Below are 13,176 nucleotides of genomic sequence, written 5' to 3'. Positions count from 1 at the left end.
CTCTAAGAAACTATATCCCCCATTAACAGCCACAACTGAGCCAATTTTTGTTTAAACTTGGTTTGTTTTAATCTCATAGACATTTAGGGAACAAATCAAGTTTGATGCAAACTGATTTTGTAAGATGCAGTTATGAGCTTTGAATTCTAATTGCATGCATACTTTGAAATACAAAAGCATAAAAAATTCTCTCAAAGGGTTAACAAAATGGTGACTGAAAAAGGGCTTGGATTTTATTGGGGCTGCAACACTTGGTACCAGTCAAGGACCTGGTCCACAGACTTACCTGGGCTTGCAAAACGTCCTTCACAAGGTGTCTCACTGGAATTTTGGTCCTGTTCTGTAACTTTACATGAAGTTTCAAGAACTCTATAGCTGATCAGAAACAGTTTTAAAGAAAAAAACCAGAAGGGAAATAAATATTCTTTTTGAGTTTCATAAAAGGTTGACAGTGCAGTGAGGCAACAGTAATTGTTACTTTAATAGAGGTCTGGAAAGAAGAATAATGGAAAAAAGATTGATTGGGTTAAAACCACAGATGAAACAAATCTCTTCAGGATATTTCATGGAAGGCTCTGAGTAATGCCAGAGGTCCTAATAAAGCTTTGTGATAGGGAAACAAAATACAAGAGTTCATTTTTTTGCGTGTGCATGGTAATTTCTATTGGGAGGAATGAGTGGAATATACCTTACTGTGCTTCATTAACCTTAATATAACCTTAAAAACAGATGGTTGTCATTGCAGACAGCTCAGTGACAACATGTGGTCAATGTACAGCAGGATCCAAAACTGAAAAGTGCTGAAAGCAGGATAAAAGAAGGTTTTCATATTCATCAATGAGACTTTGTCATCAGGAATATTCCAGTTCTGTTGTCCCATCTCAAAGGGAGCCATGTCAGAAACAGGAAAAGACTAATTGGATTTAAGATGATTAAGAGCTTGGAAAGACTTCCATAAGTAGAAAGAGTCTGATTTTCATTTGCACTACTATGCTTTTTTTGCATGGAACACATACTATTTATATCCACCTAAGCATCCATCCATCTATATTGGAAGAGGAAAACCATATCATAAATGAGAATTATTTGCATAACTACAGGCCTTCTGGGGAGTGCAAGCAAGGGTTACATAAAAACAAAGTGGATTTAGTGCAGAAATATAAGATTAATATATACAGCCTTCCTCCTGCAGAAAGTAACTACAGTCTTTCAGGTAGACTTTATATTTGCATTCAGAATCATGAAGTTTAAGCACCTGAACCTGTTATCTAAGGAAAAAGATGATTTTTTTTCTCTCTACTGAGGGTTTAGACAATTAGTCAAATACCACCTCCTGAGAGCTGATCACAACATATTATTTCCTACATGATTTTCACTAACTAATGCTTCTAGTTCTCCATTCTGTCCCACTGGGGACACAGTTTGTGGCTGTCACCAGTTCAGATGTGCAGACTTTCACAGCATAGCAACAGCAGTGAAAATCTCTCTCCTTTCAGATCTTCTACTTTGGCTGTTACTGTGGACAGCACAGTCGTTTTGAAGGGTTCTGATCCAAAAAATGTCTATACAACCTTATGCCAGCCATGAGACTCAAACTGTGCCTTCAAATTGAAACTGTACTAAGAAATTTATAGCAACAACTGGGAAAATTATATGGTCCTTTTGATCTGCGTTTGCTAACATGTCAGCATCAGTTACTTATTTTATGGTTTTGGTTTACACTTGGAACTATTTGATACCATTACCTAAACAGCGACCAGGAAACAGCATCACACAAAGGCAAATTTTTCTCCCATAACTTGAATTCTATTGATTTCCAGATTGTCTAGGAAGTCTAAGGACATACTAAAGCACACTTAGGTTACAAAACTACCATAAATAAAGAATGGACCAGAAACTGAATGCAAGAGCCATGAAGGCCTTCCTGGAACAGATGCTGCACTAGTGCTGATACAGCTTCGAGAGGAAGACAGCTACTGGTTCCAGTACATTCAACTTTGGTGCAGGTTGCTAAGGTCAACAGAGATAGAATGCAAAACAATGTACATTTTTAGGGAATTTTCCTTTCATATTAACAGGCGAAATGTACCCCATGGAGGATGAAAGGTAAATTATTGACAGCTTCACAGGGACAGAATTAGCATAAATTATACTTAATGGTAAAGTGCCATGTAGTTCACTGGAGTTTAACAAGGTGCTAATTGAGTGTGAAATTTTAGGCTCTGTCCTGTAAAATGTTGAGAGAAGCAAGGTGAAATCTCCAGAAGATTTCAGAGGCAGCAGTTTAACATATTTTGGGGCCACTGTATGCCAAAGCTGAAACTGAGAGGAATGGTTGTGTCTCCCTTCTCCACTCGTGGCCCCTCTGACCCCAAGGATGATGCCCTCCTTCCCCACACTGCAGCACACACTGCAATGGCACAGGGACCTGGGGGTCATGTTTTAACCAAGATCAGCTCTTCATTCCACCAGTCCCAATAAGACACATGAATACCTGTGTCGGTACAAGTGATGTGACCATCCAGCAGAAGAACGAGGGCACAGAAGAAAGGAAGAAAGGATAGTCCAGATCTCTACACTCACTCATCTTTCTGAGTCTGCAGGACAACACTAAAGCCTATTTGGCTGGTAATGTTTTAAAACCTACCATGTACCCAGAGCTCCTAATCACTACCAGAACAGACCTGCGATAGTATTCCTTAGAAGAAATAACAAAGACAGGTCCTTAAGAAAGAGTTCCTGAGGTCTTGGGAACAAACATGTGCTGCTGCACCTCTGGGTATCTGCAGATGAAGAATGGCAGACAGATGAGGAGGTTTATGGAATGTGTATCCGCCTCCAGTGGGCTGCTAGGCCTGCAGAAGGAAAATCACTTTGCGTCAGGCACTCATTTAAGCTTACCTCAACTAACTTGTGAAACCCAGAGTTCCAAAAATTTTTGACAGGTTTTAATATAGCCATACCAGAGTGTCCTCAGTGAGGAGAGTCAGAGTAAGACTAGTGATAAGGCAATATATATACATCTTTGTAAATACAGACGCCTAGCAGTGACAAGCAGATATGCATGACCACTAAGCAGAGGGAGGCATTCTTTCTTAGATGAGGTTTGAGATTTTTAGCCCAAGGGTGATTTTTTTCTCAATATTCCCATTTCTAACCACGTATTTTCTAAACAAAATAGCTGTGTCAGTATCCTTAATCATCCATAGTATCACCATTACTTAATTCAGATACATTAGCATTCCTTCTTTATTTCTTTGCCTACAGCCCTTTGATTTTGGCATTTGTAATTTCCCTTCTTAGTGAGTTATCCAGCTGCCCCATTATCACCCCATATACACTGGCACAAGTAGAAAAACAAACCCAGAAAATAAGCACAGAGCTCAGAAAACTGCCTACTAGGTCAAGAAGAAAAGGCACGACAGGAATGATGCAGCTGACACAGGGATGGAAATTTATGGCAAAGCTCTGCTGAGATTGCTCTGCAGGTTCTCCAGGAAAGCTGAGGTACATTTGGAGGGAAGGAGTTCAGGATGGTGAGATGCAGCAGAATGTGCAGTGTGTCTGAAAAAAAAAAAATCTGTGTCCTATACCTCTGCCTCTCACAAACCTCATTCTCACACCAAGAAAACAAAAAAAATCTCTACAATAGCAAGAGAAGTCCCTCAATACTAGCTTATGTATCATTTACAAGAGTAACACAGCCCTGGGTTGTTTTTAACAACTCTTGTTGATTCTAAAATATTCATAGTTTCCCATGTATTCTTCATGATGGCATTAGAGATTTCTTTGACAGAAACTTCTCTCATTGCAGTTGATTGCTTTCTTAACTGTTTTCAACTGTATTTTTCCTGTGTTCATGGACACTTAGAACTGTGCTTCAAAATCCCCTGGTTCCACCTCCCACATAGTTCTCTTACATCCTCAGAGCCTTTCCCACCCTCCCTCACAACACCATTTTAACACAGGAAGTGCTTGTATAGCTCATTTCTGCCCTACTACTCCATTTATAATATTCTCTCATAATTTCTTCAAACCTTTTTCTCTTCTGCCAGTCCTTCTTTCATACTCCTTGAGAAAACCTAAGTAAAACTTACTGTATCCTAAGGAATTATTTCTGTGATAACTACTCACAATTCTTAAAACAATAGAGTAAAACTTTCTTCCTCTTCTGAAATAGATCCTGTAGGAAAAACAGTGACAACAAATAAAAGAATGCAAACTTTCTGGATGTGTGCATGGGAACAAGCAGATCACTCTTTGGAGCCTGGAACAGTTTTGAGCATATGCATGACACAGGCTGGAGAGCTACTAGACCGAGGTAAAATGCTCTCCTGAATTTAGGTCCCACTGGATTTCAGCAGCTGCTGTGCAAGGATTCTTAGGACAAGCCTTTTGAAGCATCCTAGAAATTTCTATATAGTCCTTTAACATTATGTGCCTACCTGAAATAGAAGATATATTAATATAAAGACAGTATAAATACGAATACTGATGATTTTCATTTTGCTATTTCTAACACCATTCTGTGCCTCATACTGATTCCATCACTATTTATGCTAGCATGAAATCTCAAGAATTCTAGGTATCTTACTTTATGTTTCTTTGTGATATTGCAATACGTATATTCTTTTATGCACTTCAAAACTTCAAGGTCAATCCAAATTAGAATATAAAAAATTGAAGAGTCCAGGAGTTTTACATTTTTGTGTCTATAAAAAAACTACTTCACAAGGCTTAGGAAAAATACACATTTTCAATAGGGATGTTTATCTACAGATCAAGCAACTAGATGTAGAGAAGTAAGAACTTACTGTCTCTGCAAGAAATGGAGTTATGAACAGGTAAATAAAAAGGCCAACACTAACATTTCACTAAATGAGTACAAAACTTCAAAAAGAGTCTCTCTGTAAGATTAAGCACTAACAGTCTGTTTTCCCTTCTCTCTCTCATATTGTTACTGCACAACACCAACAAGGTGGTGGCCTTGGGCACCAAGAAAGAAGAAGGAAACTTGGATTAAGAACAGAACAATTGGGGGGAAATTATTAAATTAACATTAAGCCTGCTCATTATTCCATTCCAGACTTCAATGAAATCGAATAACTGTGGTTCCTCCCTGTGGCATGCATACCTTCAACCACAGGGATCATGAAAGAGAACAATAGTCTTTGATTGTAAAAACATGATTTATAGATTTGGCATTTTCAAAGAATTCATTCCGTTACTTCTCTTGTCTCCCTTTGATGATATTCAGTCTTATTACTAGAAAGAACATGTTATCATTAGAATAAAGCATCCTGCATTTCTAGCACATTCATCTGCAAAATTCTTGGAGCTCATCATGTTTGTATACCCCACAAGCTGGAAGGAGTTTACAACCATGAGACATAAAACAAATAAAACAGATGTGTTGGCTATGCTCAGATTATACTAAATGCCAAAGTACCTTTACAGTCATGCATAGAACTGCCAGACTGACAAAAAAAACATGAGCTGCTTATTATATAATGGGAGTTAAACCAGCATGGTATCATTTAACCATGCAGAGGCTTTCACTGATTTTGCAAGCCTTTTTATACCAGTAACATTTTAAAGTAGAACAAATCAGGTGACCCCTGATTACACACAAAATCTGCACAAAGACAGAAACACACCATTTATTTAGAGCAGAAAACTAAAAAAGATGGAATTCATTAGATAATTATAATCCATTAATATTTCTTTATTTCGTCAGTTGCCTGCTTCCTGAGCAACAACTGCAGGCAGAGGCTGCACTGACACCCAGCTGAAGATCTGCTGCTTTCCTATTTTTGCTACTCTTTACTAAACCACCACTAAAAGCGAAAAGCTTGCTCCTAGTTATACACATACAAACACAAAGATCCCAGTGAACTTCCTTAGGAGCGAATGAGCCTCCCTGTGTTCTTGAACAACAACTCTTCTTTAGGTTTCAAGTTTTTCTGCTGAGCAGAAATGTTCGTGTAGCAGTCATAAAGAACAGTTTACTAAAAATCTGTCAATTTGCTGAAGCTTCCTGTTATGTCTTGTGAAAATCATGTAGAAGGCTACCCGTACAGCAGACATCACTTTTATGTAATGAAACTAGATGGGTCCATTTTGGAGGAGCTTTTTGCATATGTGACATGTTCACACTGAACATGGAGCTTGACAGAGCCGACCCCTAAAAATAGCACCTGGTTATCCTTGCTCTCATCAGCAACCACAACCCTGTCTCAGCTCTGTCATTTGGTGCATCAATCTGGCACCCCTCTCCCTCCTCCAGAAGTGACAGAAGCAGTGGTACCCGAAGGTATCTTGTTTTAGGAGAGGTAAGATGTTTGCATCTGCTGCAAGCACACATTTTAAACAATATCCCTGCCCCTCAGCAGGCAGTTATCATGTTGTTTTGGCAGCAGGAAGGAATCTGTGGTTTTTCTTGAATGTTGCTCTTCTTTATTTAAACTACCAGAAATAAAGCAAAAATGACAGAATGCTCTGTCTATAAATAATCATTCCGGTGTACAGTTATATTAGGAGGTAACTCAGATGGCATGATAACGCCTAACAGGCTAATCTTAGACCTGTAATGCCATAAGATGAAAATAACTAGGCTAAGAATAACTGACCCAGAGGAGTCAGCCTGTTAAAGAGATCCACAGAACAGGGCATTTTAGATTTTCATGTGTTTGACAATAATATCTGCCAATTCGTTTCTCTATGATATTTTGTATTGTAACCAACATTTAAAACCCTACCCACAGCAGTAGTTGGGAAAGGTTAAAATGCAACAATGCCTGAAATCTCCCCCATCATCTACACCAAAACCTGAAATGAATGTGCATATTTTGCAGGCTATCAATCTATTCTGCTTTCTCCCAGCTTTTGGTTTCTCTGCAAAGACAGTGCAGAGGAGAGGGGCTGGGCAGTCAGCACAGAAACATGGGTCTGATTAAAGCTCTGGCAGTAGAAGAGTTACAAGCGTTCCACATATTGACGGCAAACCATAATGAACTAAATGCATCCTGCACATAGTTTTACAGAAGGGAAGACTCTGGCTGAAACTGTGTGTTTGAGTGCAGTGCAAACCAATAGGTGTTATAAAGCTGAACAGCTAAAGCAATAAACAGCTGAAGTAAAAAGCTGTTTTCCAATAAAGAGATTTAGTTCAACACACTGAAGAGAGAGGAGCTAGTGTCCTAGCGCCAGTACTAGCAAACCTCACTGCTAAATGCAGTGTTTAATGGCCTCTGAAAAGCACTGAAAAAGGTTCTGAAGCAATGTTTTGCATAGTTTTTTTATTTACTTTCCAGCTTTTCTAACTTGCTATTCTTGTCAGCCTTGTACTTTGAATTTCAGGCTTTTCTCACAACCTATAAATACACATACTAATACAAAGCAAGACCATCAGGTAAGCACATAGCATCAGAAGCTGGGACTTGAATAAAAAAATCAAAATAAGGAAAAGGCATTAGTTCTTAGAGCATTAGACACATGAAATTGGCAACACTGATCTGTATTCAATGTCTTCTCAATAACATAAAACAGAAAAAGCAGCTTCATTTGATTTTACCATGTTTTTTGTTCAACTGAATTAATAACCAAAGTTTTGTCCAGCATACATTGCAGGGCAGAGCCTCTACTCAAAATCAGTGAGATTTAAACTACATAAGACCTGCAGGTCTGTGTTGCAGGTCTTCTCACTGTATTAACTGTATATGGCTAAGGCCTTACACTTCCCTAACAATTAATTCAAATTCTTCAGCTACTACTATGAAGCACCAGATTATTTTGTACTTCACCTTTACAACAGGCATTGAAAGAGCCACTCCAGTTGTTATCCAGAACTTCCCTGTGCTGAATTTCCACACTCAATTTTTTCATTACTCTGAAGAGAACCACAAAGCTCAGCATAGTTATTCTCATTCTTTCTGCTCTCCCTGAATTGTTACTGCCTGAGACACCATAAATGCAACATTTGGTATCTGTAAGAAGTTTATGTTACTTGATTGAGATATGCAAATATGTCAAGTTTTTCATGAGTATCAAAGCAAAACTTTAAATGAGCTTGCTCTCTGCAGGTTCTCCACAGGAAAAGGTGAGCAGGTGAAGGTTTTGTTCAGAAAAAAAAAAAAAAAAAAGGAAGAAATGGGAGAGCAAATACCAAAGAACTTTCCCTGAAGGCAATATAAATCCATGTGTAAAGCAAAGTACGTGTATACAAGGTCATGCAGACACACAATAGATACAACATACAAGACAAACTGTGTACACTGGGGTTTACTGAGGGAAGATCGTCACGAGGGCCTGTCAACCCACGTACATGATGCGTGCAACAGCGATTCTGTCATTTATGCTCAAGTGACACAGCTTATATTTCCTGACTGGCGGAGAGAATAAACATTCACTACATCCACTTGCTACATTTGTGAAACTGAAGGTATTTTACAAGCCTGTAGGTAGATGCAGCCAACCAAATTAATCATTCTGAACCATTGTATTCCCTTTAGAATAGTTTTGTTTTATCGATTCCTGATCCTGACAGGTGTCATTTACTGTGTTTCACAGAAGGATTAGCTGACATAAGCAGGATTGTGTAACTTGCTCAGGTCACCTGTCAACTCATTGACAAGCCAAGCTTTAAGCTCACGATCTCCTTGAACTCTTGATTTTTCAACACAACAACTTTGGGCAGGAAGCAGAGGATGCCTTATCCAATAAAAACCAAGGTGGAATTCAGGCAAGGTACTGCAAGGCTGTACATCAAGATATGGCCAGTGGAGAAGACTTAGCAACCTTACCCTTTGAAAAAACAGCACCGTATATTAAATCACCAAAATTAATGAACTCGGCATTACTTCCTAAAGTTCCACACCTACAGATACCAGGACTGGGTAGGTCCTTCCTTCTCCTTCACACAACTACCACCTATTTGAGAAATGTAATCCCTGCTTTGGTTGTTTATTAACTACATTTTAATGAGTGTTTTTCCCATGGACTGTGCTGCACCAAACGCCTTTTTTCAAGGACTTACGGTTTATTACCTGTATTGTGGAAAGATCAGAGGCCAGCTGAATGTTAGGATCCACTGTGGCATTGCACACACAAGGAAATTGAGTCTTTTTGTGTAAAATAAAATGGACAGCATAGACAAATAGAAATTGCAGCTAAATAAGAGGCTTTAGACCCCAGATCTATTTTTTAAATGTGAAATTAAAATACCTATGGTATCAAATAAGAATATATCAGCATCATTTTCTTAAATAAAGATGCACAGCACTTGCTGCTGCATTTTAGAGCAACAGTACCATATGGGAGAATCTAGTTCAATCTTCTCAAGATAGCTGAAACTGCTCTCTGCAGTAAGGTGTAGGTGTCTGCAAATTACACAGCTTCTTGAGTCAGCGCCGATCTAGATTGCTCCATTCATAATTAGACTTTTGATTGGTACCTATCCAGATCATCTCATTCATAGTATGACTTACAAGCAAGGATGGAGACAGACAGGCAAAGCAGTAATTGAGGGAATACCAGGAGAACTGTTTCTCATGGCAGAAGTGTTTCCTATGCATGCTCTTCTTAGAAATCTCTTAGACATTTTGTTTTGCAAATATGTATCCATTGAAAAGTGAACCTGCCCTCTTTGGGGATCTCTTCAGCCCAGTTTAAAATCAGTTGCATAACATATGTGCATTGTATCTGGATACCAGCAAACATGAAAATCTGACTGTTGTTGACAGTTTTAAGTTATTCTTGAAGTCTTTAGAGTAAGCACATCAAGGGTGCAAAGCATAAACATTCAGGGATCTGTTATTTTCTTAAATACATGCAAATTTTTAACCTGAGTATAAGTCACATGCATTTAAGGGAACATAACTTTAAAGAAAGGGCATTGTGAGAAGCAAAATCCAAATGACTGATTCTAGCTTCTCTAATTGCTAGTGCTTACTGTCATACCCTGGCTATTTCTTCCTTCCAAAAACACAGCATAAATGGAAACAATGAAAAGTTACCAGAACTGATCCTGCAAGATGCTGGACTTGAGGGAACTGAAGGTAACCAAGAGCAGCACCAGGCTTTGAGGTTTCATGTGACATAAACTGAAATTGCAGACTATGTATAATGTCAACTACTTGCAGTCTAGTTGTGTACTTTAAAGGCCAACTGAAACACAGAGGAATATTTTGTGTTCTACAGAGCATACATACATACCTACATATATATATGTACTTAAACACCTTTATCTGGATAATATTTTTGAAAATAAGGTTTTGTGGGGATTGTTTTTAGTCTAAACTCTCCCTCTATTCTACTTGGCACTACAGGGGAAATTGTGTATGTTATATGAACTTACCTAATGTACTATAAGATAACAATCATCAGTTACATATATTCTTATTTCCAATGAAGAAAAGCAGATCTATAAACTTCCAAAAAAAATCACCTCCTTTTCTTGAGTTTCAAAAGAAAAAATTGCTATTATATTTGTTGGCAGTTGGAGGGTAGCATAGTGAGATAAACCCCCCAAATTTTCACCTCTGAACCATTAATTTCAACTTGACATAGTACTAAAAAAATAACAAAAAAAAGCCAGACCGGAGGGAGAGGATGCAATCAGTCTTATCTCTGACCAATTTAAAAGCACTGGACACCTGTTGAGCTGTTCAGAAAAACTAAGGAAATGTAATAAAGCAAAGCAACAATTCTTGAACAAGAGGTTGACGCTGCAGACGCTTTGCAGAAGAACTGTAACACTTCCAGGAAAACTTTTGCTCTTACCCACTGCCTTTGCTAGAGCCCCATAATTATAAACGTGCCTTCACCTGATTTGTGTCCCTGACAAAGGAGCTGAAATTGGTGATCAACAATCTAAAATTGTGAGAAATGAACACAAGTAAAACTTTTAGCTCTTTTTCTACAAATCAGGAGAATAAACAGTTTTTAAAAAGCAAACAAACAGACATAGGCTCAACAGGTGTACCAAAACAGGTAATATGAGAAGAGAGCTATGGTCTATGCCCAAAATTCTTTTTAAAAATTGAGGCCAATCAAGTTTTGGGAAAGAAGAAAAGGTAAAAGCAAAAAAGAAAAAAAGAAAAAAGAAAAAAAAGAAAACAGCAAAGGGGGCATAAACTAAGACTAAGTACACATGAACAATTCACCCTGCATTCCACATCCGGGTCCTCTATAAAGCTAACACTTTCTGAAAAATAAAGTCAGAAACCTATGTTTAGAAATATATAAACCAGAAAACATTCTAGCTTAATAGACAAGAGTTTCACGTCAATGAAAAATGAACTGGAATTAACAGACTTTAGGAGAGAATAAGAAAGAATAGACAACCTGAAATTTTGACATTTTTGGCCCATGTCAATTGAATGGCAACAATTCTTCCAAGTTAATTTATCCTCAGTACATCATTTTCAGGTCTCAAACACCGCTAGGAAAGAAACTAGAACACACAGGGGTAGCTTGAAATACATCAGGAAACATGCAGTGTTCTTTCTGAGCAGCGTTGAAATACCTTCATTAAATAACACATCCAATTAACATCTCAGTGAGTCATTACATGTAACTACCATTGCCAGGTTCACAAATACTTTTAAAGTAACAAAACAAACCATGTAGTTTAAAGAAATTTTGAAGCAACACTGTAATGAAAAGAGAAAGGGATTGGTATTAAACCCCCTTCATATGCAAACTAGAGAAAAGGAAACTCACAGAAAGAGCAAATCCTGTTTACAATAGACATATGACCAGAATTGCTTATGAGGGGCTCTAAATGCAGCCTCCTGACAAGGTCTGTCTGAGGAAGCCTCTTCCTGTGAACAAGCCTGTACCATGAGCCCCATTTTGCAATCACGAAACAAAACAAACAAGGAAACCCAAACTCGACTTCAGTTGTGAGCATTTTGCCGTGTCTGAAAAGCAGCAGACCAAAGGAGACAAACTCCTCGCACAAGCAGCAGCTGCTATCTAAAATACTACCAGAATTATATAACAACTTAGATAAAGACCACAAAAATAAAGTCACTTCTTGAAAGGAAGGGGGTTTTCTTGTCATGCTAGGCTGCAGGTTCCCGGTCAGCCACTCAAGTCTAAGGCACGGAGCTGTCTCTTACCTGAGCTGATCATACTGTGCATTCTTTGCTGAGCCAAGAGCTGTTCACGTCCAGAAACCCCATCTGAGGAAAAACACGATTCACTCTCGTAAATTGTCTGCAGCATATTCCACCTGGTCTGCACTTCAGCTACACAAGAGATTCATCACTGCACTTGCACATAGGCGCCGGGCACAACCCTCTGCGGTCCTACCTCCTCCAGCGAGGGTTGTAAGATAATATGCTTCGGCAATTAGCAATGTTTAAGCATTGGCACAAGTATCTATGAGGAGAGGGAAAAACCCCAAATCCACAGTCGGCAGCCCCCGCCCGCAGGAAGGGAGCCGTGAGCGTGCGGGGGGCTGAGCGCTGCCGAGTTTGAGCAGTTGCGTTCGGGCAGCCAACGGCAGGTGGAAGAAGAAATGAAGAAATATCTCTGCGCTTTGGGCTTCCTGAGAGGGCGGGGGGGAAACTGCCTCTAACAAACCATCAAACCGAGTAAGCCACCTTTCCAGGGACCAGGAGCCGCGGAGGGTTTAATCTGAGTTGACCCGGGCTAGCCCCGCGCTGCTGTGCCCGCGCCCCTCTCCTCTCCCGGCAGGCTGTCCCTCGGCCAGGCGGCTGGGCGAAGTTGGCGGGAGCAGCAGCGATAACTCATTTGCATTTGAATTGACACCCTCGTGGCCCAGCGGCGGCAGAAATAGAACAATGGCCGGCCTGAGCCAAAAATAGGTCAAGCATGGCCGGGTGATTGGAGCCTGCATTAATGCGTTTAAAAATACCACAGCAAACACAGCTGTCCAGTCTCTGTCTTTCAAACCGCCGCCCGTCCTCTGTGCGCCGCCCGGCCTCGAGCTCAATTAACCCCTTCCCCCTGCCCAGCCCGTTTCAGTGGCGATACGACACGCCAGGGAGAAGGCAGGCAAGGCAGGAGTGGGACAGGGACGGTCCTCGCCCGGGACTTGCGCCCCTCTTCCTCCTCACCCTCCCCCGGGGAGTGTTTTGTGAAAAGAGAGCAAAACGCCACGGCCTCTGTCTGTATCGGTCCTAAAATAACGCTGGGAGGTTTTGCTGG

The 13,176-nt window shown here is 39.8% G+C and overlaps 1 protein-coding gene across 4 annotated transcripts in view; it reads right to left on the bottom strand.

Moving 5' to 3' along the window:
• HDAC9 (histone deacetylase 9) overlaps positions 1 to 12,602 on the bottom strand; it is a 278,578-nt gene extending 265,976 nt beyond the window's left edge. For all 4 annotated transcript variants that reach the window (XM_008629959.2, XM_017729379.1, XM_008629962.2 and 1 more), the window contains exon 1: positions 12,123 to 12,602. In XM_008629959.2, the coding sequence (XP_008628181.2) occupies positions 12,123 to 12,228 (106 nt within the window). In that variant the 5' untranslated portion in view covers positions 12,229 to 12,602. The remainder of the gene's footprint in view (positions 1 to 12,122) is intronic.
• Positions 12,603 to 13,176: the final 574 nt, after the last annotated feature.

The sequence above is a fragment of the Corvus brachyrhynchos genome, unplaced genomic scaffold (genome assembly GCF_000691975.1).
Source record: "Corvus brachyrhynchos isolate BGI_N302 unplaced genomic scaffold, ASM69197v1 scaffold142, whole genome shotgun sequence".
NCBI lineage: Eukaryota > Metazoa > Chordata > Aves > Passeriformes > Corvidae > Corvus > Corvus brachyrhynchos.
Note: the sequence above shows the minus strand (reverse complement) of the source record. Positions and strands in the feature narration are given on the sequence as shown.